General features: G+C 38.7%; 4 protein-coding genes and 1 long non-coding RNA gene across 5 annotated transcripts; 4 read left to right on the top strand and 1 right to left on the bottom strand.

Annotated features, from left to right (window-relative positions):
* Positions 1 to 580: 580 nt before the first annotated feature.
* LOC139136083 (uncharacterized) lies at positions 581 to 2,446 on the top strand. The gene is made up of 3 exons (XR_011553094.1): positions 581 to 759; positions 1,612 to 1,832; positions 2,311 to 2,446. It is a non-coding gene; the product is annotated as an uncharacterized lncRNA (long non-coding RNA).
* Positions 2,447 to 2,750: 304 nt separating this feature from the next.
* On the top strand, positions 2,751 to 4,416 carry LOC139137773 (neuralized-like protein 4). The gene is made up of 4 exons (XM_070706040.1): positions 2,751 to 2,931; positions 3,186 to 3,270; positions 3,788 to 3,957; positions 4,247 to 4,416. Exons 1-4 carry the CDS (start codon positions 2,751 to 2,753, stop codon positions 4,414 to 4,416), a joined length of 606 nt encoding a protein of 201 aa, XP_070562141.1.
* Positions 4,289 to 10,956, top strand: LOC139136641 (uncharacterized). Its single transcript, XM_070704412.1, has 5 exons — positions 4,289 to 4,358; positions 4,802 to 4,939; positions 6,768 to 8,207; positions 8,633 to 8,955; positions 9,755 to 10,956. Exons 2-5 carry the CDS (start codon positions 4,834 to 4,836, stop codon positions 9,890 to 9,892), a joined length of 2,007 nt encoding a protein of 668 aa, XP_070560513.1. The 5' UTR covers positions 4,289 to 4,358; positions 4,802 to 4,833; the 3' UTR covers positions 9,893 to 10,956.
* A 1,389-nt stretch (positions 10,957 to 12,345) lies between these two features.
* Positions 12,346 to 17,612, top strand: LOC139136640 (quinone reductase-like). The gene is made up of 3 exons (XM_070704411.1): positions 12,346 to 12,565; positions 15,815 to 16,051; positions 16,945 to 17,612. Exons 1-3 carry the CDS (start codon positions 12,436 to 12,438, stop codon positions 17,175 to 17,177), a joined length of 600 nt encoding a protein of 199 aa, XP_070560512.1. The 5' UTR covers positions 12,346 to 12,435; the 3' UTR covers positions 17,178 to 17,612.
* Positions 17,613 to 18,797: 1,185 nt separating this feature from the next.
* Positions 18,798 to 21,858, bottom strand: LOC139136082 (uncharacterized). The gene is made up of 3 exons (XM_070703870.1): positions 21,779 to 21,858; positions 20,923 to 21,397; positions 18,798 to 19,271 (listed from the first exon to the last, which is right to left on the bottom strand). Exons 2-3 carry the CDS (start codon positions 21,382 to 21,384, stop codon positions 18,912 to 18,914), a joined length of 822 nt encoding a protein of 273 aa, XP_070559971.1. The 5' UTR covers positions 21,385 to 21,397; positions 21,779 to 21,858; the 3' UTR covers positions 18,798 to 18,911.
* Between the last annotated feature and the right edge of the window lie 332 nt (positions 21,859 to 22,190).

Genomic DNA, 22,190 nt, shown 5'->3' with positions numbered 1-22,190 from the left:
GACACTGTCAAAACTTGGATTATATCTTGAAGGAGAGAATAGTGATATTGCTGAGAGTGTCCAAGGTAAAAATTATAAACATGACAGATTCTACTTGGTAATTGAATGTTATGCCCTGATATTTTTGTTTAACAGTTGCCGCGGCCACACACAAAATATCTCAGACGAGAACTTTAATACATGCTGAATAGCTTGCAGTGAAATATATGCAGAACATAATGCACTTATCATATTTATGCCATTGATTTCTTATTTTAGAAGATGAACCATGGTTACTCTACCCCACGTGGGGTACAGTAACCGTGGATGAACTCACTAATTTTTATGACAGAAATTGGGGAAGAGACAGTTTCTGTCGGTATTTAGCGGCAAACATGCATTTTAGTGCAAAATAAAACCAGCTCTGTCAGATCGTGCAGTAACCGTACCTATACTCAGATCTGAGTACGCAAATGTGGTCTCTGTTGATTTGTAAACATACTTTCTTTTGTGAAATATTTTATGGTTGTGTCACAGTGTCTATGATTCTCTTCTTAAAATATCTTGTGGTTTATATTTTCACCATATTTCATCTAGAAGAGGGACTTCAAGACGACATTATGTTTGTGGAGAGTTTGCTTGGCAGTTTGTCAGAGTTTGATCCAAGTCAAGTGTCTGAAGTACAGGATATAATGAAAGCTGTGCTGGAAGTGACGTCAAAACACAACAGGAAGACGAGAAGTATTATCTTGGAGAAGGCCATCGATCAAAACATTGCAGGTAACACAATATTAGGATTCAAGAATCTATTCTGTACTTTGTTTCTATTCAATGCTTTTTAAGCGTTTATGGTAAACACAGCTCTCAATGCCTGACTTAGTTTTCTAAATTTCAGCCAAGGTTCATTTCTGAATGTAAAAATTAATAAACATTTATTTGAAACCTGTTTCTGTTCAAGGTCAGACAAGCACTAAGTTCATTCACCGAGTTTGAGGGTTTAATGTCAATTAAACACGTTGATAAAGGGACGTCTAAACAACACGTCTATATATCTAGCACCTTCACTATCTATATAATATCTAACAGAAAATAGACCGCATCCATTAATATCCTTCCCTGATCCCCTCGAATAGATATTGTATTGACCAATGGCCTTGTTTCCTTAAAGGGGCAAAGTCGGGTATTTTTTATGAATTTTGTTTAATGCGAGATACAATTTATATTGCTTGACATGTTGAAAGATAATGAATGAGTGACCATGTGTGTATTCGACCCCCGTTTAAGACACGATACATGAAACCATCGCGAAAATGAATGAATGGTCATGACCATTAATTCATTTTCGCGATGGTTTCTTTTATCTTGTCTAAATTCGGGGTTGAATATATGCATGGTCACACATTCATTCATTATCTTTCAACACGTCAAACAATATAAATTGTATCTCGCATTAAACAAAATTCATGAAAACATGGCCAACTTTGTCCCTTTAATGTAGTTGAGTTTTTAATAAATCAGCTATTATCAACTATTACACATACAGAACAGCGAAGTTGTAATATGAGGGAAATCGAAGCATCAGTCAATGATGACATTAATTTCTATGGAATATTTTTCTCTATTGTATCCAAGACATTTTGATGAGTTACTTTACAAAGCTCTTCATGGAAGGCGAGGCCTCGTTGTATGACGATGATAACAATGACAAATTTCATGCAATGTACATGGCGGCCGCTCTGCTCCTGAACTACAGTGACGTCAGCGTTTCCTTTGCCAGTGTCATGGGCAAAGCAGGATTGGTGACGTTTTTACTCAGTGTATGTGACAAACACTACGCCCATCTCATGCAAATGGTAAGATTCTTTTCAAGGCGAAAGTAAAACAAAAGTATATTGCGGGTAGTGCAACCCAACTAACTTTACGTCCGAAAACACATTGTTTTCGCATCTTCAAAAGTGAATTCGAGGAGGTAAAACTCTTTGTGACAAAGTTATATCCTGCAAGCATGTTACCATATGTGAGGAAAAACAATTTTCTTTCATTTATTTATTTATTTATTTATTCATTTATTTATACCAAGAGAGTCGTCATTTTACCGGAGGTCGGGGGTAATCAGGAGGTTAACTTTTTACAATTTTTATGCAGTTGTGAATTCTACTGTGGATAATTTGGGGAGTCTTAATTTACACAAACTTTTTATCAAAATAACAACAACAATGAAAGAAAAGTGAAAAATCTGAATACAGTAGGAATCTCTCTCTCTCTCTCTCTCTCTCTCTCTCTCTCTCTCTCTCTCTCTCTCTCTCTCTCTCTCTCTCTCTCTCTCTGTAGAGGGAGCGTCTTAAAGGAATGGAGAGAATTTTGCGAGGAAAGATGCCAAAGCATTTAGAGAGTTTACTCGAAGACAATGAAAAAACTTATGTCGATGAAAAATCCGAAGAGCTGGAAGAAGCAGAATTTCACGCGAAAGAAGTACGTTGAGTTGTTATAGTAGCCATAGTTTCTTCTCGTTTTAAAACTTATGTTATGCACAAAAGGAAAAGAGCCTTGCCCACTAAGGTTTAATGCGATGCTGCTTTCATTTTTAGCCTTGACTTTTGAAAATATCGCGTTGACTTTTAAAATATCGATATTGTAGATTGATGGAGACATTCAATAATTATCTCAGTCTGCGACGGAACTATATATATATAGGTTGATTTCTATTATCATCTATTCGAACAGGGGCTTTCAGATACAGACACGAAATTGAGAAATTCCGTTTTGTACCGATGGGTATACGAGCTGGTGTAAAATATGGCGGCAAAGTAGCGTACAGAATGGATGCAGAAATTGACGATGTCTTCAACAATAAAGCAGTATTTCTCACCAACAAGCCGTTGAAAGACAATCAAATGTACGAAATCAAGATCGATCGCTTTAACAGCAATCTGCCGTTTTCTCTGGCAATGGGTAAGCAATAAATTTTTACAAGCCTTACTTACGATACGTATCTGAAAGACGTCTTTATATATATATATATATATATATATATAATATATATATATATAATATATTATATATATATATATATATATATATATATGCTTGTGCATATATATTGTTTACAACCGAGTCCGTCTGCTAGACAATAAACAAAGGTCGAAAGGTCATAAACATGGAAGGTCTCCTTACCATACTATAGTTTCAAATATATTATTTTTCAGGGGTCTGTATGTATTCCGAATTTCCCGAAGATGTAGTATATTATGGTGATGGACATGGGAAGGGGACCGGTTTTTGGATTCTTCGGTAAGCATATGAAATATTGAACATATGCAAACAGAAACGAATATGAATCAGTTAGCTTTTGCTCAAATCACAAGTATGCTATAGTCAATCTGAAACTAACTAATTCAACGTGTTGTTGTTGTTGTTGTTGTTGTTGTTTATATTGAACTGAAGTCCAGACAATAATTCATATGTCACAGCAATGAAATGCAAACGATGATGTATCGTGTTTGCAAAACTGATATATTGTTTCGACGCAGAAGAAAATTATTCGTTTTTTCCACAAAAAAATAATGAAAATATTATTAGTATTAGCAGCGACATTTTCACATTTTAAAAACAAAATGAGTAAACTCTTTAAATTTACCCTATTTTAAGGGGCTAAGCCAATATAAGGGGAAAAATCTTGCGACCTACCTTCCCTTATTTTCGGAGGCATGTTATCGGAAACACATTTTTTATTTGGCCTTATGTTAGGATAAATATTTTCAGCCTTATGTTGGTTAGTCTCCGACTTTCTCATCTCCTTTGAATGTAGGACTGGTGATTTTTGGCAAGACTTTACACATATCGGAAGTTCTTATCCTTTGAACTTTGAGAACATCAAAAGAGGAGATCGCATTGGTCTTGCCAGACACTCTAATGGCACGCTTCATTATTTCCTGAACGGAGAGAGCAAAGGCATTGCTTTCAAAAATGTACCTGAAGGTCAGCTATCCTACCTTGCGTTTCAATTAGAATTACAATGTGTCTTCTTAAGATGCACCATTGTTATCCTACAATCTTCATAAGTACGAATTTCTTCTAGCCTATTAACACTTGCACATGTATGTCAGCACATATTACTCAACTGTACGCAAAATACACACAGACAGACTGACTAATTGCAGTAGGAGAGAGAGGGGGAGGGAGGGAGAGAGAGAGAAAAGAGAGAGAGGGGAGAGGGACAGAGAGAGAGAACAGCTGATATGATGGGCACGTTTCATTGCCTTCATAGGTGTGTTTCCAGTAGTGGCAGTGACAGGTAAATGCCTCAAGTGTCCATTGTGGACGACCCATCTCCTGTCGTATTTTAGAGGAAGAAGAGGACAAAACCAAGAAATCAATAGGTGTGACACTTCTAATCACTCCTTGAATATTATCTTATATATAGTGAAGAAAATGTAAATGATAGTCTAATTCACGAGTACAATTGTAATTGGAATAGATTAATCTGTAAATCGCTGGTGGGTGACAAATGGATAAAGACGATATTTTTTCAGAGGTTTGTACACCAAGTTTTATTGTACTCACAAGTAACAGCAGTTCAAGTGAATCCATAGTTTAAAGTTGAAAAATGACCAAGCACTTACTAGAGAGTGTGCAATGAGTCGTTACACTTGTAGGCGCGATGCTTGCTCCTGTTGTGTGCTTTATGTGAGTTATGAAACACATTATGAAATTGCAAGTAAAAACGGAGTTATAGAGCATTCCATACGGTTATTTTCGTTTTCAATCGGTACTTGTTGTCAATTACATAAAAATACATACGTTGTCTTTTGTCGTTTCATAGAAACTTTCTACGTCGACGCAGCTTTCGGTGCTATGCAAACTTTCAGACGAAACCGAGCTCCGATGGGACGCGACTTTGAGTATCAGCCCTTACCTAAATCACAGGATGACATCGAGTTCTTGAATAAGACTTTAGAAGGTAATTTACCGGTATTTATAACAATTCTGCCAATCAAGATCGTTGCATGACATCCCAAACACCTGATCACTACCACCTTAGGTGATTTAAAGTTGCATATGTGAGAATATAGGGTGTTGTCTAGTTTTCAATTAACACGTCAGCATGCATGTCTACAAGTATTTCAAATGATCACTCCCAAAGGAAAAGACAGGTCTTCCTTTGCTACTTCGTTCCCTCGTTAATTCGTCAAACAACAACAGTTTGCCCTCTTTAATTTTATTTCCGATCGACACTTTACTGAATTTTCAACACCGGATAGATAATTCTGCTGGTGGACAGAATTGTTCTGTTTGAAGACCAGTTTAGCGATATATTCATTGCTTTGATGAAGGTTTGTGAGCGATAACCATGATTTGTGAGCGATAACCATGTACAAGTGCTTCATGTACTCCACAGCGTGCGGTCAGAAAAATTGGAACAACTTAGCTCGGTTATTGAACCACTCTTTTTAAGGATGGGGATTTGACCGAGTGATTTTGACTGTGATGTCTTTGGTAGATGACATGGGTGCCACACGTTGTGAGTTCGAATCCCATCGAGAATTTACTGAATTTAAAATTGTAATCACAAATCAATGATTCAAAACCAAACCATCGATGTATGAATAAATAATTGTCATATCCGAAAATTTAAGATGGCATGATATTATGTTTATCTCTTGTTTCTCATTTGGAAGAAATTTCTCTAGGGTATCATTGCACTAAACCAATACATTTTTTTTCAAATCAATACTTCCTATCACACAGGGACATGAAAATCGCTTCACACCTTATATTTTTCAAAATGCAGAAAATCTGGAGTTTAGTATGGTAGCAATAGTTTAAAAGAACGATAAAGGGGTACATATTTTGGATAGAAAATCTAAATTTTGGTATTAATGATTGAAATTAATGTAAGTCAAAAACTTGATACTCCTTTATGAAATTAACATCTCATTTGAAATCAGAGGTACGTAGTGGGAAAATGACAATTTTGTTTTGCATTATTTATTCTCATTCTTAAATTGCAGAGGTTTAGAGATTGACATTCAAAATCGCTTTTTAAAATCATATCAGCAAAATTGAAATGACTCTTATTACTAAAGGAAATCGTACTTTTGTCATTTAGTATTTTTATCAGGGAACATAATGTGAAAATTTAAAAAATGACTAAGCTACAGTGAAGTTAATTTTTAATGTTGAAAACGGGAGAAAAAAGAAACCAGGAAATCAGTGATTCGCACAAAGTTTCTTAAATTTACACTTCTTTCTCACTCAACTTTCGACTGATTGTAATGCTATAAGGCGAACCTAACCAACATATTAATCTTGGGTTACAAATCAATGATTGAATGAATCTTTGCAAAAAAAAAATGATTTTAAGCAAAATACGCTGTGTTATGTGCAACGCCTTTACATAATCATCCTCTGGTTATGCTGAACACAGCAGTGGATGATCGTTTGAGTTATGGAGGCGAAAAGGATAAATTTTTAAAATATCGCGATGAAACGATGGATATATTGTGAAAATTTAGAGTGTATAATATAAATCTTGATGTATTAGACTACAAAAAGGAAATTCAGATTTCTTTGATTTCAGATCATTTTTTCGAGATCAGAAAAGGGGGTCACGACTCTTTGAAATTCGCTTTTATACGACGAGCTTGCAAAAGATCTTTGAGAAAACAAGCCTGTTACAATCATTTACTCATAGCCTCGTAATTAAGCAGTATACGCTCAGTATGTTCCTGTAGGTGTCATTTTATAGAGTGACTTTATTGGTTCTTATGATCAAATCTTCTTTTCAGAAAAACGCAAAGCTCAAGAACAGGCCCACAATATATATTTCCATCTGGATAACATCCAGGAAAATCTGGCACAAATCGTAAAACGAGCACAGAAGGGATACATGGTCGAAAGAGATTTACTCTACATGATTCAAATGACCGTCGAATGCGTAATGCTAATCGTCAAAGGTGGATGTGAAAGGGATCCCATCTCAAAGACGCCCTATCAATTCGTTGGACTGACACTGAAAATTCAAGGTGCACTTTTGAATGCATACCACAGAAATGTCGCTCCAGAAGATCCAAATACACTAACTGGGAGACTCAGCAACATATTTGAGTGTGTTGTTAAACGCTGCTTCGGGAACATTCGCAATTTAGATGGTTATATCTGGACAGGCAGTACAAGTGAGGGCTTTGCCTTGACAGATTATTCTGAAGGCAGTGAAATCCGCCTTGACGACGAAATGGACATTATGGTCCCCATAGCAACCATCGCCGAGGGTTCAAGAGGAGGACAGATGTGCGATGAGATACCAGATATTCTAGTACAGACCAAATGTCCACAAGTTGAAGGTGGTGCACATATCGGTCTGACGCTGAATTTTATAGAAAGCCAGCAATTCCACGACAATAGTTGCCAAAAATCGAAAGATGAGCAGATCTCCATGATCACCGAAAATTCCTCCTCCACAGATTCCCATGATGAAGGTAAAGTTCAAACACCTTGCAAGGAATCAGCTACTCTAAACACACAAAGGTCTGAAGTCTGTGACGTCACTGGTAAAGAAGGCGAGAAAACGCCGGAGTGTAGTGTAGAAAGTGCAGTAGCTGTCAGTACGGCAAAAGGAGATGTGAACGAGGAAACTTGTACCAGACGAATAGACATGAATATGTCGAATCAGCAAAGCGGAAGCGAAAACAATGATAATTCACTGGTGAAGGCGTTTGAAACCGCTGCCCAACTCAGTCCCACTGATGAACCATTACGAAATCCAAAGCCTTGGGACAAAGCTGGTAGTGATCTTTATTTTGGTGCGAGTGCGCCCGAAAATGCAGACAGGAAGGCTAAACCAAAGGGTCTTGAAAGGTACATAAGCGAACTCGAGGAGGTTGGAACTCGCCAGCCAAGGAAACACCCTGCGTTTATATGGGTGAAAGCATCACATCCTGGATACGTGAAGGTACAAATACCAGCCAACAGGAAGAAGTTATTCAGCGAGGGACTTATTAGACACCTGTGTAGTGTTGAGAATGAGGGTGGCGAAGAGGTGATCTACTTGTCCAGGATAAAGTTGTTGAAAATCCAGGAAGCATTTGTCCGCTCTGAAATTCCCAGCGTTCAATACTGCATCGATGTTCTACCACCGGTGTGGGGTGAAAACCGTGGTACATTGGAGGTAGTGCAACAGGGACCTGTCCAAACACTGTGCTTACATCATCATCTGAAGTCAAGAGAGGGTGAGTTAAAAAGAAATATCTTGTTTATATTTGTGTAAGCTTCTCGGCGCGGTTTTTATTGCAATGTGTATTTTGGTATGGGCGTGGCGTTATATTAAGTATGCTGTTCCTGTCGCACTTCATCTAGACAATTACAAAACCTGCGTGTCAGGTCACTTTTCACTCCCTTATCTTATTTTGTTTGTGTCATTCGCTCGCTGTTTGTGTCCATGACACAAATTACGATGAGATGAACTTGTCTGTAGTTTTACGGGGGGGGATCGACATTTCGCTTAGAATAAGATAAATCTTACTGATAGGATTTGAATTGTTTCTGTGATAACAGACCACGGTATAATGTGATTAGTGTGATAAAAGTAGTGCTAATACTGCGATGAATTCATTTCAAAATGAAAGTCTTCAAAGAAGTTTATTTTATATCACAGCATTGACAGGGGGAAATTACACAACAGCGGAATTCGACCAAACAATCGATGTCGCTTTGGTTCTGTCATGCATTGCCTGGCCATCTGAAGCACAGGAGTGGATTTCAAGGGCACGACAATGGCCATCTAGTGACATCGTTCAGCGAATCGTACGAGAGGGGTGTCACGTGGTTCCAAAGGCGTATCCTGGTGAAGAAGACAAAGAGGAACTTCAATGGAGGTTATCGTTTTCTCTAGCTGAACGAACCTTGGCTAACACCTTCATGCCATGGCAAAGGACGACTTATCTTGTATTGAAGAAACTGTGGCGTCGACATTTCAAGGTAAATGCTATTTTATGTACTGAAATTCACCATCAACTTTTTGTTCGCTTCCGATATCAAAGGTGTGTATTTTTCGTTGCAATCTTAATGTCGTTCGAGGATTGATGTTGATTGCTTCACGAAATTCACCGAGGAAAAGCATATCGTTCGTTTCTGTAGTCGAGCCCCAACCTAAGCAAAGTGCAATATGCATATTAGATCAGAACATTTGAGATGGAGTTCATGATAGGGTCACGGTAATTAGTCTAAATATTTTTAGGTGATTATGTATTATTTTTCGCACTCTGAATTCTTCCGGACATAGAGGGCGCTGCTATATCTTCCTGACATAGAAGGCGCTGTTGTCTTAGTTGGTCACCTCTGTTTGCCTGTATGATAAAAACTGTAAACATCTGTAAATTCTATTGGTTATGAATTCTGAAGTAGCATTAGACTCTGTCTTAGCCATTCGCTGGCTACTTTATGTGATCCTAGTCTCGTCTGTGTTTTATAAAGACTTATGGCTCTACCTGGCCACACAGGAGGACACAGCCGGCCAGTTGAGAGCGTACAAGTGAAAGCACTCCAGAAATAAGAAGCTGCCCAACCAATGGAGGGCTTTGACAGAATGTAGAGTCTTGTCCAACATGGCAATCTAGCCAAATAGCATTGCTAGGGTACTTGTTCATTTCAATCATAATCTCACTGAATCACGTTGATATCACAGTTGACAATTTTAAAGGAAATACGGTGATGATGGTGACTGTATTTGATCAAGTCTGCATTTGACGTTTATTTTACTGTTGTTTAACCATTCCAGGAACCTAAAGTGATTTCATCATATTACTTGAAGACGACAATGTTCTGGGTTTCAGAGAAGATTACGCCCAACCAATGGCAGGAAAACAACATCGTCGGTTTTATCTCGAAGCTCTTAGTACTCTCATCGGGTTCCTGACGAACAGGAAACTTACAAACTTCTTTCTACCTGATAATAATATGATTGGTCACGTGCCAATTGAAGACGTTCAAACCATCTTAGAGAAATTAATAGATATAAGAAAGAAACCACGATCGTACCTGGATGGTTTGGTCAGTCCGACGAACACATTTACTGTCTTCTCCGAAGAAGCAACAGAACCGTGTGTTGACAATGAGTACGGACAACACGCCATGTACAGACAGTTATTCAATGAATTCTTCTTCAAACTGTGATAGGAGAAAACGATACTGCAGCGTGACCGGTAGATATCGTCCGGTCTGATACAAAAATATTCAGAAGTGAAAGGTTCATTCGCATAATGTCATGCAAATATTTTAGACCTGCGAACAGTTTGATATATGGTCTTCTCCAACCAGACATCTTGTCCTTGAAACAATACCTATAGGCAACGAATGCCTGACAGTGTGAAGTTTGTTTTGTTTTCATTCATCTTCAGCTTAGATCTACCATTGTTTTGGTTTTAGGGGTAGCGTAAAAAAAATTAAATTTGACAAAATTTACCCACACATCCGGAAGAACAAATTACATATGGAATTATTCTATTTAAAGAAAGTTTCACTATTAAAAGAGACAGATTCAATGGAGGTAGGCTATAGTCACAGTGTTAAATCAGTTATCATGAACCAGATTGTATCACAAACACATAAGACTACAATATTTCAACCTTTGCGTTCGACCACAGCATAGATTAAACTGTCTTCATTCTCTCATTTCACTATATGTGGAAACTAAGGCGTTGCAATGGAGGGTTTTATTATATGTGGTGAAGCACCTGTACACAGGTGACAAATTTCATTTTATTTTTAAATCACATTCTAAAGAGATTATACACAATAGGTCTACTACATCTAGTGAGGTTTTAAATGTGTCTGTGTCCGTTTCAAGGGACAATAGTTGTAAGAGTTAACAATATTTTCATTGTTATTGTCCTTCAAAACAAATATTCTTTTCTTCTTTTATTATTCTCGCTCTGCGGCATGCAAAACGTATTGTGTGGACATGCAATATTATTCTTGACAAAGGAATTTAAATACTAAATACTAAAACTCGGTTGCAGTTGGCAACACTATAGTATTTGCATTACATACATACAAAATTTCGACACGGTGTTAGCAGTCAGAAAGAAAACGTATTTCACAACAAGGTCAAATAGTGAAATACATCAACAGACATGGCAATGGCTATTGAGCTTACACTGCGGTATTGTTTTGCTTGACATTGAAAGTGATTGCCCAACCTAATAATATCATCTTGTATCGCGTGCTATCGTGTAAATATTTGTCAAACGTAACTACATAAATAAAGCCATTAGGTGTATGTGGTTTCAGCATTAAAATATGAACGTGTTATTACTCCTATTATGACATTCTATCTCCGGAGTATAACTCCCAAATGTTACTTCTTCCCTTATCCTGAAGATTATTCCTTGTCTTTCTTTTTTGGGGGTTTTATGTCTTCGTTATTTTCATTGTAGGCCAAAACGGAGAATTTTTGCAAATTTTATCCAACAACATACCGGCCTTTTATTTTGGTGACTAATAATAAAAGCCCTTAACGCTTTCTACGATGTCATCCGATCACTGAAAAGTGTTGTAAAATGCTCTCCCAAAATTCCAGATTTCGTGAGGTTACCTGACCAAACACTGTTTTGTATATGTGTATTTTTTTACTCAACACTTACTCACTCGTGCGATTTCCCCTCGCCCATTTCAAATGTTATGGTACCAGCCCCGCCTGCTCAAGATCACGTATTCTGCTGACACAAATATTGTGCAGCAGATGAGAGCACCGAAGTAATGACCCGTTGAATAACTAGGTCATGAGATCAATGACTTGAGACGTGGACGGGAAGTGGTGTTGTTGTGGCATGCATGGCAGCAGCGTCTTGATATTTATAGATGATTGTTTGTTATGTCTGCGGAAGAAGCTCGTGTATATGACGCTCGACTGAGTCCACTTTCATGTCGGGGTGCTAGCTTTTGGCATCAATTCGGGATTTCAGGCGGAGAAGGTCAGGTAGCTGAGGATCAGTTTTAGCAAAGATCTTTAAAATGCGCCTAAGGTGGCTGAGACATAAAGCAATGTAAGCGGCATGACAGGGGTGTCACACCCCTTTTGAAAATCTGTACATTTCAGAAAAAACTTAGCCCTGTTTGCTTGTTTATATATTTTGTGAGAATACGGAGGTAAACAAACAACAATAAATAATTAAACCTAAGTTGCAACCGTAAATGAAGGTAACCAATCGGGGGCTCCTACATAAAGAAATTTACTGAGGCCTTTTTTATTGTTGCCCGTGTATGTCAAGTGACCTTTCGGGGGGCGACTTCCCTATACGTTCCATGTGTGTTGATCTGTTGGGGCTGTTTTCGCTGATCAAGTTACATAGAACACAGAGTAGCGCCCCCGGGGAAAACACGCTTTCATTAAAGCGAGTCATGCAGCTGTGACCTACTTATTCCATTTATTCTGTCTGACAACACAACACCACTGTGAGCATGGCTACCGGAGATGGTCTGAAGATAGTGTTATTCCTGGGTACTGTCCGTGATGGACGAAACGGTCTCAGGGTAGCCAAGTTTATGAAGAACAAGCTTGAAAAGACCGGACACCAAGTCACACTGTTTGGTAAGTGAATCTTGTACATTTCTGTGTCACTGTGTGTGTTCGGTGCACACGAGCGACGAAACTCTGTCGATCAATTTAATTTGAATATCCCTTACAAATCCAAAGCTTGCATACACACTGTCTTCTTCTATACTAGCTCTTGCAATGCTACACCGTGACAAATGAAGTGATTATACCGCATTTGAGGAATTCGAGCGCATTTCTCACCATCTGGCATACCACATACACATTCACACTTAATACAACCGTGCCGTGGTTGTAAAACTGATACTGATTCAGACACTATGAGTAAGGCTGATAGCCTCTTACATGAATTATGTAGGATGACCATAAATTTGTTATTTAGGTGAAGACTAACAATTTGATGCCCTTAGGACCGTGTAAGCAACTGTGGTGACATCATCTCTGAAAGCTATTTTGCACAAAATCGTAGAGTGACTAGTGACGTATGTCAAAGTCAACTGCATGAATTCCTGCTGCCTACACCTACTGACAGCCAGTGTAATAGTATATTCTGTAAATGTCATAGATCAGCAGATCTTCGGTTGAAAGTGTGGTGACACTGCCACCACGCCAATGCAATTGTACGCTTTACTGTGTTGTGACGCTGCGACCACGCCCACTCAATCTGGACGAAAAAAAATGCCAGTCTGGCATATCCCATACCGTGTCTTGCCGGAAGAGGCCCCACTTATAGACACTGCAAAGAGAATAATTACGTCGTACAGTAAACACACCCATGGTCTCTTTTAATCTAACTGTTACGTAATTTCGGGCCATTTTCTAGTAACAAGGACGTGCTGTACGGCACGACGGTACCACAGCACATAGCAGCGCAAGCAATAAATATTTCTGAATGCGAGCGATGGAGGAAATGTGCTGTAAACAAAGGCATACCTAGGCCCCTGAAAATTCTTAGTTTCAACGCCATTACAGGTGTTTGAGTACAATGTTACTTCCTGGTGTCCTCGTTGTTTTCGTCATGTTTGGCTCTTAGCCAGGTCTGTGCCAAAGATTACTGCAGTCTAACAGAACGGACGCACCGCACAAATGACGATTTTACATCAATAGAGTGGTACAGCAGATTTTTAAAATTGTAATAAATAGGCCTAAAGTTAACCTAGTCGCCTCCCATCATGATAACTTCTACAGTCAACAATACAACATATATGCATGGAGGAGTGCGCAACTAGACCTTGGTGTGTGTTTGATGATAGATAGGGGAAAATATAGGTCAGTTAGGCCGAGAACATTTTCAAAACTACTGGTTTGCCAAGAAGATGTTAACGGGGAAGAGGAATCCTTTAAGAAAGTCAAGCTGACACGATCTTCTATTCCGAAAGGAAACAAATTTCGGCAAATCAGGAAAAGCGAAACCTACATATTCTCAGTCCGAGCACAGCCTCATCGAGTCATGTAGTGTAATGGTCCATCCCTTGACGTTTGGTGGCGACTGTGTTGATCTAAATGTCAAATATGAATAGAACTTGATGTGGAAGCTTCCTGGGAACAATAGGAGGACTAAAACATCATTTGCAATGCCACTCTTCCATTAAAATTGGCCTTACTTGCTGCTGTCGATCTATTAAACTGTAAGCAGAAACCCTGCTTCGAAGAGATTATACTTGCTCCGTTACAACCTCACTTTGCTCTAAACTTTTTTATCCTGACCTCCCTGGATGCGAAGAAAATAGCGGTTATCCCAATGACTGCTGCAAAACCGAGTGAGTCCACGCATCAGACATATTATTCCCAGGGTATTTCAAAAAGACTAATTCAAGGGCATATGTCAGTGAATGATTTATTAGCACATGAAATGATCAGATGATATCTATGAAGGACATCTCCATCATAGAGAGATTTGATAGCTATTAAGATAGTACGTGTCTCGATAGTGATAGAGTTGAACTTTTGCCCAAACTTTCCTCCTGACACTTTAAACCACCGTTTTCGAAATCAAGAATAAGAATCAGAGGTCACAGTGCAAAATTTTGGGTTTAGAGAAAGAAAATACCCGATATTTTGCGACACTTGAAAATCAAAATGGCCGCCATTCCTGAGGAAAGACAAAATTTTCGATTTTCACATAAATAAACCGGTCGAAACGTTATTTATCATATGAGCTTCAGAATGATCCACAACAAGTGCGTAGGCAAAAAACTGTGCGTGTATTGTAACAGTTTAAGAGTGCGAAAATCAAGTTTCTTGGAAGAGATTTGATCTTTTCGGATTAGTATACAGCTAGTCCTGCGATATACTCGTCAGTCCTGTATGCTCGCAATGACCTCCAGATTTGCAGTACATCTTGTGATTCAGATGATATAATTAGAAATAAGAAATGAAACATAACAGCAACAAGCATATTTCTTACGTACATATCCTACAGAGTACGCAAATAATCGTCCGGCAAATTTGTCGTGCGCACGTAGAAAAAAAAACCAGAATTTCGAAATGCCAGGGTTTGAGTTCAATCAAATGTCCGCTTACACTCTTGAGTTAGCATTGTAGTCAAACAGAGGAAAGAGATTAGATGTTGGTAGTATTCTGGCAAAGTAATAATAATGACTGATATATCATAGGCCTGAAGATACAAAAGTTTAGGTGTCGTGACCGTTGACACACGAAAGCAAGTAAAGTTGCATGACCTTTGTGCATTCCTCCCCGTTGAAATAATGTTAACAAAATATAAGCTTATTCTTAAGTCGTACAGACTAGAGATACGAAGCTCCGCTGTGAACCTTTCGAAATGTTCTCAAACACTCTACTTGTTGGTCTCCAAAGGCGATGAAATCCAAGACGTTCTACGGCTGTACGCGTCTTGAAATTGAAAATCATTTTGCTCAAACTTTCTGAAAGGAAACTGTATACGATTCCATTTCGAAGCAAAGAGTAAGAATTAGTGGTTACCGGGCAAAATTTTGTACTAGACGAACAAATAACGCAGTATTTCTCGGCTCTAAAAATTCAAAGTGGCTGCCATCCCTGTACTATCTCTATAAGGCAAATCGATTTTCACAAAAATAGGTCCGTGACAACTTTATTTACTCGTGAGTTCCACAATGAAGAGCCACAAACAGGAGAACAAAAATGTATTGTAGAAATTTATAGTCCGAATATCTGCTCTCGAGGTAGATTCTATCCTTATATTATTATCATTAGTATTACTATTATTATTTATTTATTTATTTATTTATTTATTTATTATTTATTTATTTATTTATTTATTTATTTATTTATTTTACTGCACAGATCCTCTGGAGCTGGACTTTCCGTTGTTAAAGAAACCACTACAATTCTACAAGGATCGTTCTGAAGCACCTGCTAAGTTAATAGAATGCGACAAGATAGTTCAGGAAGCAGATGCTTTTGTGATCGTCAGTGGAGAATACAATAACAGTATTCCGCCACCTTTGTCCAATACAATGGATCACTTTCCTCTGAAGAGCTATGGATTCAAACCAAGTGGTATTGTCTGCTATTCCATGGGTGAGTGAGCGATTTGACAATGTCAGTCATTCAAAAGTTTCCTTATCATCAACATAATCCGAAGATGAGTCTTGTACTATGGCTTGTTTTCAAAATCATGGCAAACGTTTCGCTTTGTATCCCCCAGCATCAGTAGCGCTTTATATAGACTGTTAGACAGAGAACTTATGCGTTGTATTTCAATCAAGTCTTACATTTCGTGTAGTGATAGAAGCCAAACAAAATTATGCATTTCCAATGAATGGAAAGTACTTCAAATATATGAGTACAAACAATGTTTTTTTTTCTATTATTTTAAATAGAAAAAGATAAAAAATCTCTCTGCGTTAGTCCGCTCGGCTATGGAGTTTTAAACCCTCTATCAGCTATCAAATATTTGCCAGTGCTGACATCTCTGTCATAGTTTTATAAATTTCTCGCCGAACACACAATGCAATTCCTTTCTAACAGATCTCAACACTTGGCAAATATGGCTTACTCATTTGTTAAAGTGATACATTAAGTAGAAGTTGTCTAGACGAGTGTTAAGGCGAAGGAGAATTGTCAAAACCTAAAACTGTGGAATAGATTTTGAAAATAAATGACATTTCGGCGGTTTTAGTCTCATACAAACTTTTCAAGATTTTATACTGACGGTCTCACTTTCTGCTACGTCGAAATGTTCTTTCATCAGATATTGTTGAAGATAACAGCCGTAAAAATTTAAACTCCCTCTCTTTCACCACGAGAGATTTAGTTAATGTGGGACATGTCATCAGATTTTAGAAAAAGGAAAACAGCGTTATTCATGGCGTACAGACCGAGACTGATAAAACAAATGGCATCGATCAAATGGTCATGCAGACGACAATTTTCCAGTTTTTGAACTTTACACCTCATCTTCAACCACACAGGTATGTTTGGCGGGATAAGAGCGGCCATGCAGCTTCGTGCCTTGCTTGGTGAGTTGGGTTGCATATCTGTGTCTAATATCTTCGCCATTCCACGTGTCCATGAAGCTTTCGACGAGGATGGGGTACCGAAGAACGACCACATGGAGAAGGGGGCCGATCGTCTGTTAGCTCAGCTCGACTGGATGGCCCACGCAATGAAGAACCACAGAGAGAAACATGGAGTACCTCAGTAAACCATTGAATATATATCCTACACAAATCTGCTACCAACCTTTTCCCTACGCTATTAAAATATAAGAAAATTATGTCAACGTCACAATACGGAATACTGCTTTAGTTATTTTTGAGGTATTATTGACTTAAAATATTGTCAATTTGTCTGCGACAAAATACCATACGCATTAGGGGATATCAGTTTTTTACCCAACAGGTGCTAGTTTCCAAAGACAATCCTTCGTCGACGTCCGTCACACGTTTCAACAGGCTATCAAATTTGAATGTGAAATCCGAAGCAAGGCTGTTAGCTTTATTCCAGACCAAAAATGCAGAATTTTACAACACATGTCACACGAGGAAGGACACTTGAACCCTGGATTTGATGTTGCTTTATAGAGTAGCATTTGTCAGACATCCGGGCTCTTTGAATAAACTCTTTCAAACCCAAATAATGGTCATAGTGTTTGTTGTCCTTGTTTACTTGTAATTTATGCCTCTTCTTTTCGTTGTTGCATTCATTGTTCTTCGATTCATTTTATGGTGCAAGTCACGTTCTAGTATAATCAATTGAGCAGTTTTCCTTTGAAGTCATCGAAAAATTGTATGCATATTTGCGTATTTGATAAGCAATTGAACAGTTAATCACTTGGACTCATATTTCGACAGGATTATCGCCAGATTTTTAGGAATGAAGCACGTTACACTAGATTAATGTCTTCGATCTGGCGTTTTCCCGATCAGTGCTAATTTTCTTCTCAAAAAGCAACATTTTGGTGCTGATAGATGTTTTTGAGTTCGTGTCCAAAGACGAGTGCTGTGTTTGGTCACCATCGAGGTCAAATGCTTGGCAATACATAATACATTTGGAGAAGTTCACATCATTACCCATTTTGATCGGCCTCACTTTATCGAGCAGGGCTTTTCGCTTAGCCGTTACGATACCGTTAGCTGCAGACAGTCACCAATCAATTGATCAAATAAAATATATGAAAAAGTGGATGTAAATAAGTGTTGGTCCATCTTACGTTTGGTACACAGGTGTAGGTGCCACCTTTGTCGAAATACTTGAACACCATATTTATATCACTATGTATCCCATGATACGCGTATGTTTCTACTGCCTCGAAAAGGCTGGTCAAAGTTATAATTTCCTTTGTTTCGAATAACGGCAATACTCGGAATAGCGGCAAACTCCCTCCCTTTTTATTCAGAGTAATACCGATATATCAAGGACAGCAGGTAGGATTGTTCCAGCACAATTGCACGCCCTCTACGGCAGCGTCGACAATAGTAAAAATATTACAGTGTAATTTTTTTCCGATTTCGTCCATATTGTCATCACTGTGAAAGGGGCGACATGACGCTTTTTTCGTTCACGATTAGGCCAAATTTAACTCGTTTAACGTGTGCGCTGAGACATAATTTTAACCAAAATAAAAGAGCGATACTCGTAGATTAAACCAGTAATCATATTGTATCGCACAGTTGATATACTCTGTTCAAGATTCAGGAACCAATGTCGTTCACTACAAAAGCATTCAGATGATAACTTGTCAAAATCACATTAAAAAGCTACACTTGGTTCAAGTCGTTTTTGTCGTCGTTGCCGTTGTGAATTCACGATAGGGTGACAAGTATTTAATGTTGCTGTCTTTTATTGAAAATAATCGGGCATTCACACACAATCATTCAAAGACAATTTAACATTCCCTCTCAGTTTTTTGCCTTACAATGAGATAGGGGTTATTTCTCTAACCACGATGTGGTGGTGGGTGACCGTGGTGTGGTGGTGGCTTATTGCCTCCATCATCCCCACCGCCGTCACCGCCTCCGTAGTTAGGGTCGTTGCTATTATTTTCGTCGTTGGCGATGTAACATTCCCGACTTGTGTTGCCGAGTCCGCTGTCACTGCGCGTTTCGCCCTTGAAACATCCCATAATATATGGGTAGTCTTCGGTCATGTGATACCGGTAGACACCGTTGACGTAACGTCCATGACATTCATCTAGGTCGTCGGAGGTCAGAAGATCACCATTTTCGTCGATGGGTCCATAAATAGCATAGCCATCGAGTGCGACACCGACAATATCCGACGGTACTCCGAGTTGGTACTGGAGATGAGCAATCAAAAAGCCAATTAAATGGTTGCCTAGCGAGAATCTTTCGCTTTGAAAAAAAAAATTGAGAGAAAATAAGGATGACCTTTTACAGGTGAAGCACTATATGTGAAGGAGGCATTCCGACAAAGAAACACCAGGAATTCCCGATCTACATTTAATGAAAAGCAAACTACTGCATGTTTTTGTCGGCGTACTCGCCATTTTAGGATCGTGAGTTCATCTCTTGGATTCGACATGATTACGCCGATCAACGCACTCCTGCTATTGGCACTTTCAAGACACGTCGCATAAAGGCCAGTCAATTGAAATTACATTGAATTACCTCGCGAAGGCATGCCGTCAAATCACAAAATTTCAAATGACCTTCACTAAAGCTCTTACAATAACGTCATTGGTGAAATGCGCGCCTCTCGGCCATTTTGTCATCTATCTGCGACTGGAAGTTTGGTCCTTACATTTCAAACAAACGTGTTTTCACAGCGAGTTTTGATAACATTTCTGAAGAAGAATCTGAACATCCGCGCCGCAACCAAGGAATTACTTTCAATCGGCTATAAATTGAGTAGTCAACCGCACCAGTTCGACATTAGCACGATTACGAAGAAATTTTTCGCATTTTTCATTACGCCTTCAATACAACTCAGCGAGTTAATGATTCTGTTTATTACTCAACAATATTTGCTATGGTAAAAGTTGTATATCAGAGCAGTTGTTTTGGTTTGAAATGAAGGGTACGCTTATTACACATATGATACATGATTTACAATATGTACATCAGAGTTGCAAAATCAAGATGGAGGTATTAGACTATTGATAGGTACATTAGATTCATTCAACCAGAGAATAAAATGGAAATGGAACTTCGAAAGTAATTGCGAAAGGGGAAAACGATTTGAACTACTATGTGCTTCTTCATAGTTTTAAAGAATGAGAGAAGATGGCACCTTCACTTATGAAAGTGAGTGCCTCGATAGTGAAAGACTTAAACTTTTACCCAACCTTTCCTCAAAGAATCTTTCGACCATTCTTTTTCAAAATCAAGAATAAAAATAGGGGTCATTTTGGTTAAATTTTGGTACTAAAGAAACAAAGCACCCAAGGTTTACCGATATTTGAATTTCAAAATGGCTGCCACCCCTGTGTTAACTCTATCAAGAAAAATAAAATTTTGGATTTTCGAAAGTCTAGGATGGTGGAAATGTTTCGTACACCGGGAGCTTTAAAATGAGCTCCCTCAAGTAGTAGATCAGAAAAGAATTGTGAATGTTTGGAGTCCAAATACATCTGAGATGCATTCTACCTTAAAGATTTCTTTATGTTTTCAAGACAAAATTTATGCAGTATTCTTCAACGCATCGAATTACCCCGATATCGATTCAATCGTCTTCAAGATGAGTAAAAATTGTCAGACGATACTATATTATTACTAAGCCCGGGAAACAGCCGGGACTGTTGCACTCTCCGGTATAGTAATCGATCGACAGGGCCTTTGTTCAGACTGTGTGATTTTAACGTTAATCATCCGAAATGAAATAATTATTTGAAATTTAGTGTAACTGTGATCATACTCAGAACAAACTAGCAACTGCACGAGACAATATTACATTTGATAAAGATAAGAAGTTGTAAACTCAAAACATACCGGAGCTACGCACGAAGCCGGCATCTTATGATAATGGTAACGATCATTAGGATCGGGATGGCCATCGCAAACATCGAACGTTTCAGCATCGTCTCCTTCCACAGCGTTCAATCCACTGCTAGCAAAGGGGCTGAAGAGCGGTACACCGTTGACAGTCACTGCAATCGGTCCCCCGGGAAGACATCCACCGGTGGCTGCTTCGGTAGGATTGACAGGAATGTTAAACTCATAGTCTTGCTCTCCGACAGTGTTTGGATTGATACCAGGGAAATTACCGGTGTCGTGGTCTGGAATACCGTTACTGTAGATGGTGTGTTTGTCGCCGTCTGTGTTCACGAGGATAAAGCCAGTTAAACCGCTGTTCTTTTCTTTGGTGCCCTTGTTGTAGAACTGAGCAATCTCATCGTCGGTGAGGGCGTACGCGGACGCAGCAAGCAGCACATAAATGACAACTCTCATCATCTTGAAACGGTCCCTGTGTAACAAATGTGCACATGACACATGAGAATTCGCCAGTTTCTATTGTATATGCTGCATGCTACAGAAACCTCTCTCTCTCTCTCTCTCTCTCTCTCTCTCTCTCTCTCTCTCTCTCTCTCTCTCTCTCTCTCTCTCTCTCTCTCTCTCTCTCTCTCTCTCTCTCTCTCTCACACACACACCACACAACGCACACACACACGCTTGACATTGGAAGATGGTACATTTTCTACCAAGAATTCACTGACTTGAGATGTCACTTTTGAGACGCATGTCTAATTGGAAGATACACAAGAAAGCTTGAGTTGGAGAAATTTTGAAAAATTTGACGAAGACATATGTTGTAAGAAACTTATCCAAAGCTTCAAAAACGACTCACCTTGTCCCCTATGCTCCCAAACTCAGATTAGATTGAACTGTTTTACTTAATGACATTTTCTTCTTTTATGCAACCTGACAAAACATAATCCACCACAGGTGACACTGTTCCCTTAGATGACAAAAATAGAACATAATCGGCGACTTTGCCCGATGTGGTAGTGAGATACGACGTGAAATTGAGACAATATTTATTGGTTGAGATTACGAAACTTGTTGACATAGAGCGTTCATAACTGACGACGTCGGATGTGCTAGCCCCTCTGTTCCACCATAGACAGTAGAATGGCTGTCTATAGTTCAACTTGCTGGGTTTTCCAATTCTAATTGTGAAGTAGACGATTCCTGATTTGTCTTCCACTGTACATACTGCACTGAAATATAAATGTCTCATCTCCAATGATTCAGACAAT

This window comes from Ptychodera flava, chromosome 7 (genome assembly GCF_041260155.1).
Source record: "Ptychodera flava strain L36383 chromosome 7, AS_Pfla_20210202, whole genome shotgun sequence".
NCBI classification, from domain to species: domain Eukaryota; kingdom Metazoa; phylum Hemichordata; class Enteropneusta; family Ptychoderidae; genus Ptychodera; species Ptychodera flava.
The sequence above is the reverse complement of the archived record's forward strand: the minus strand, read 5'-3'. Positions and strand labels throughout refer to the sequence as shown.

Bases quoted from the DNA above. Each gene is read 5' to 3' on its own strand.
- LOC139136641 (XM_070704412.1), top strand. From the start codon at position 4,834: ATGCAAACTTTCAGACGAAACCGAGCTCCGATGGGACGCGACTTTGAG. The intron at 4,940-6,767 runs GTAATTTACCGG...TCTTCTTTTCAG, and splicing joins CTTGAATAAGACTTTAGAAG to AAAAACGCAAAGCTCAAGAA. The intron at 8,208-8,632 runs GTGAGTTAAAAA...TTTATATCACAG, and splicing joins TCATCTGAAGTCAAGAGAGG to CATTGACAGGGGGAAATTAC.
- LOC139136640 (XM_070704411.1), top strand. From the start codon at position 12,436: ATGGCTACCGGAGATGGTCTGAAGATAGTGTTATTCCTGGGTACTGTC. The intron at 12,566-15,814 runs GTAAGTGAATCT...TTTACTGCACAG, and splicing joins ACACCAAGTCACACTGTTTG to ATCCTCTGGAGCTGGACTTT. The intron at 16,052-16,944 runs GTGAGTGAGCGA...TCAACCACACAG, and splicing joins TATTGTCTGCTATTCCATGG to GTATGTTTGGCGGGATAAGA.
- LOC139136082 (XM_070703870.1), bottom strand. From the start codon at position 21,384: ATGATGAGAGTTGTCATTTATGTGCTGCTTGCTGCGTCCGCGTACGCC. The intron at 19,272-20,922 runs GTATGTTTTGAG...GCTCATCTCCAG, and splicing joins CGGCTTCGTGCGTAGCTCCG to TACCAACTCGGAGTACCGTC.
- LOC139137773 (XM_070706040.1), top strand. From the start codon at position 2,751: ATGGGTATACGAGCTGGTGTAAAATATGGCGGCAAAGTAGCGTACAGA. The intron at 2,932-3,185 runs GTAAGCAATAAA...ATTATTTTTCAG, and splicing joins GCCGTTTTCTCTGGCAATGG to GGGTCTGTATGTATTCCGAA. The intron at 3,958-4,246 runs GTCAGCTATCCT...TTGCCTTCATAG, and splicing joins TTTCAAAAATGTACCTGAAG to GTGTGTTTCCAGTAGTGGCA.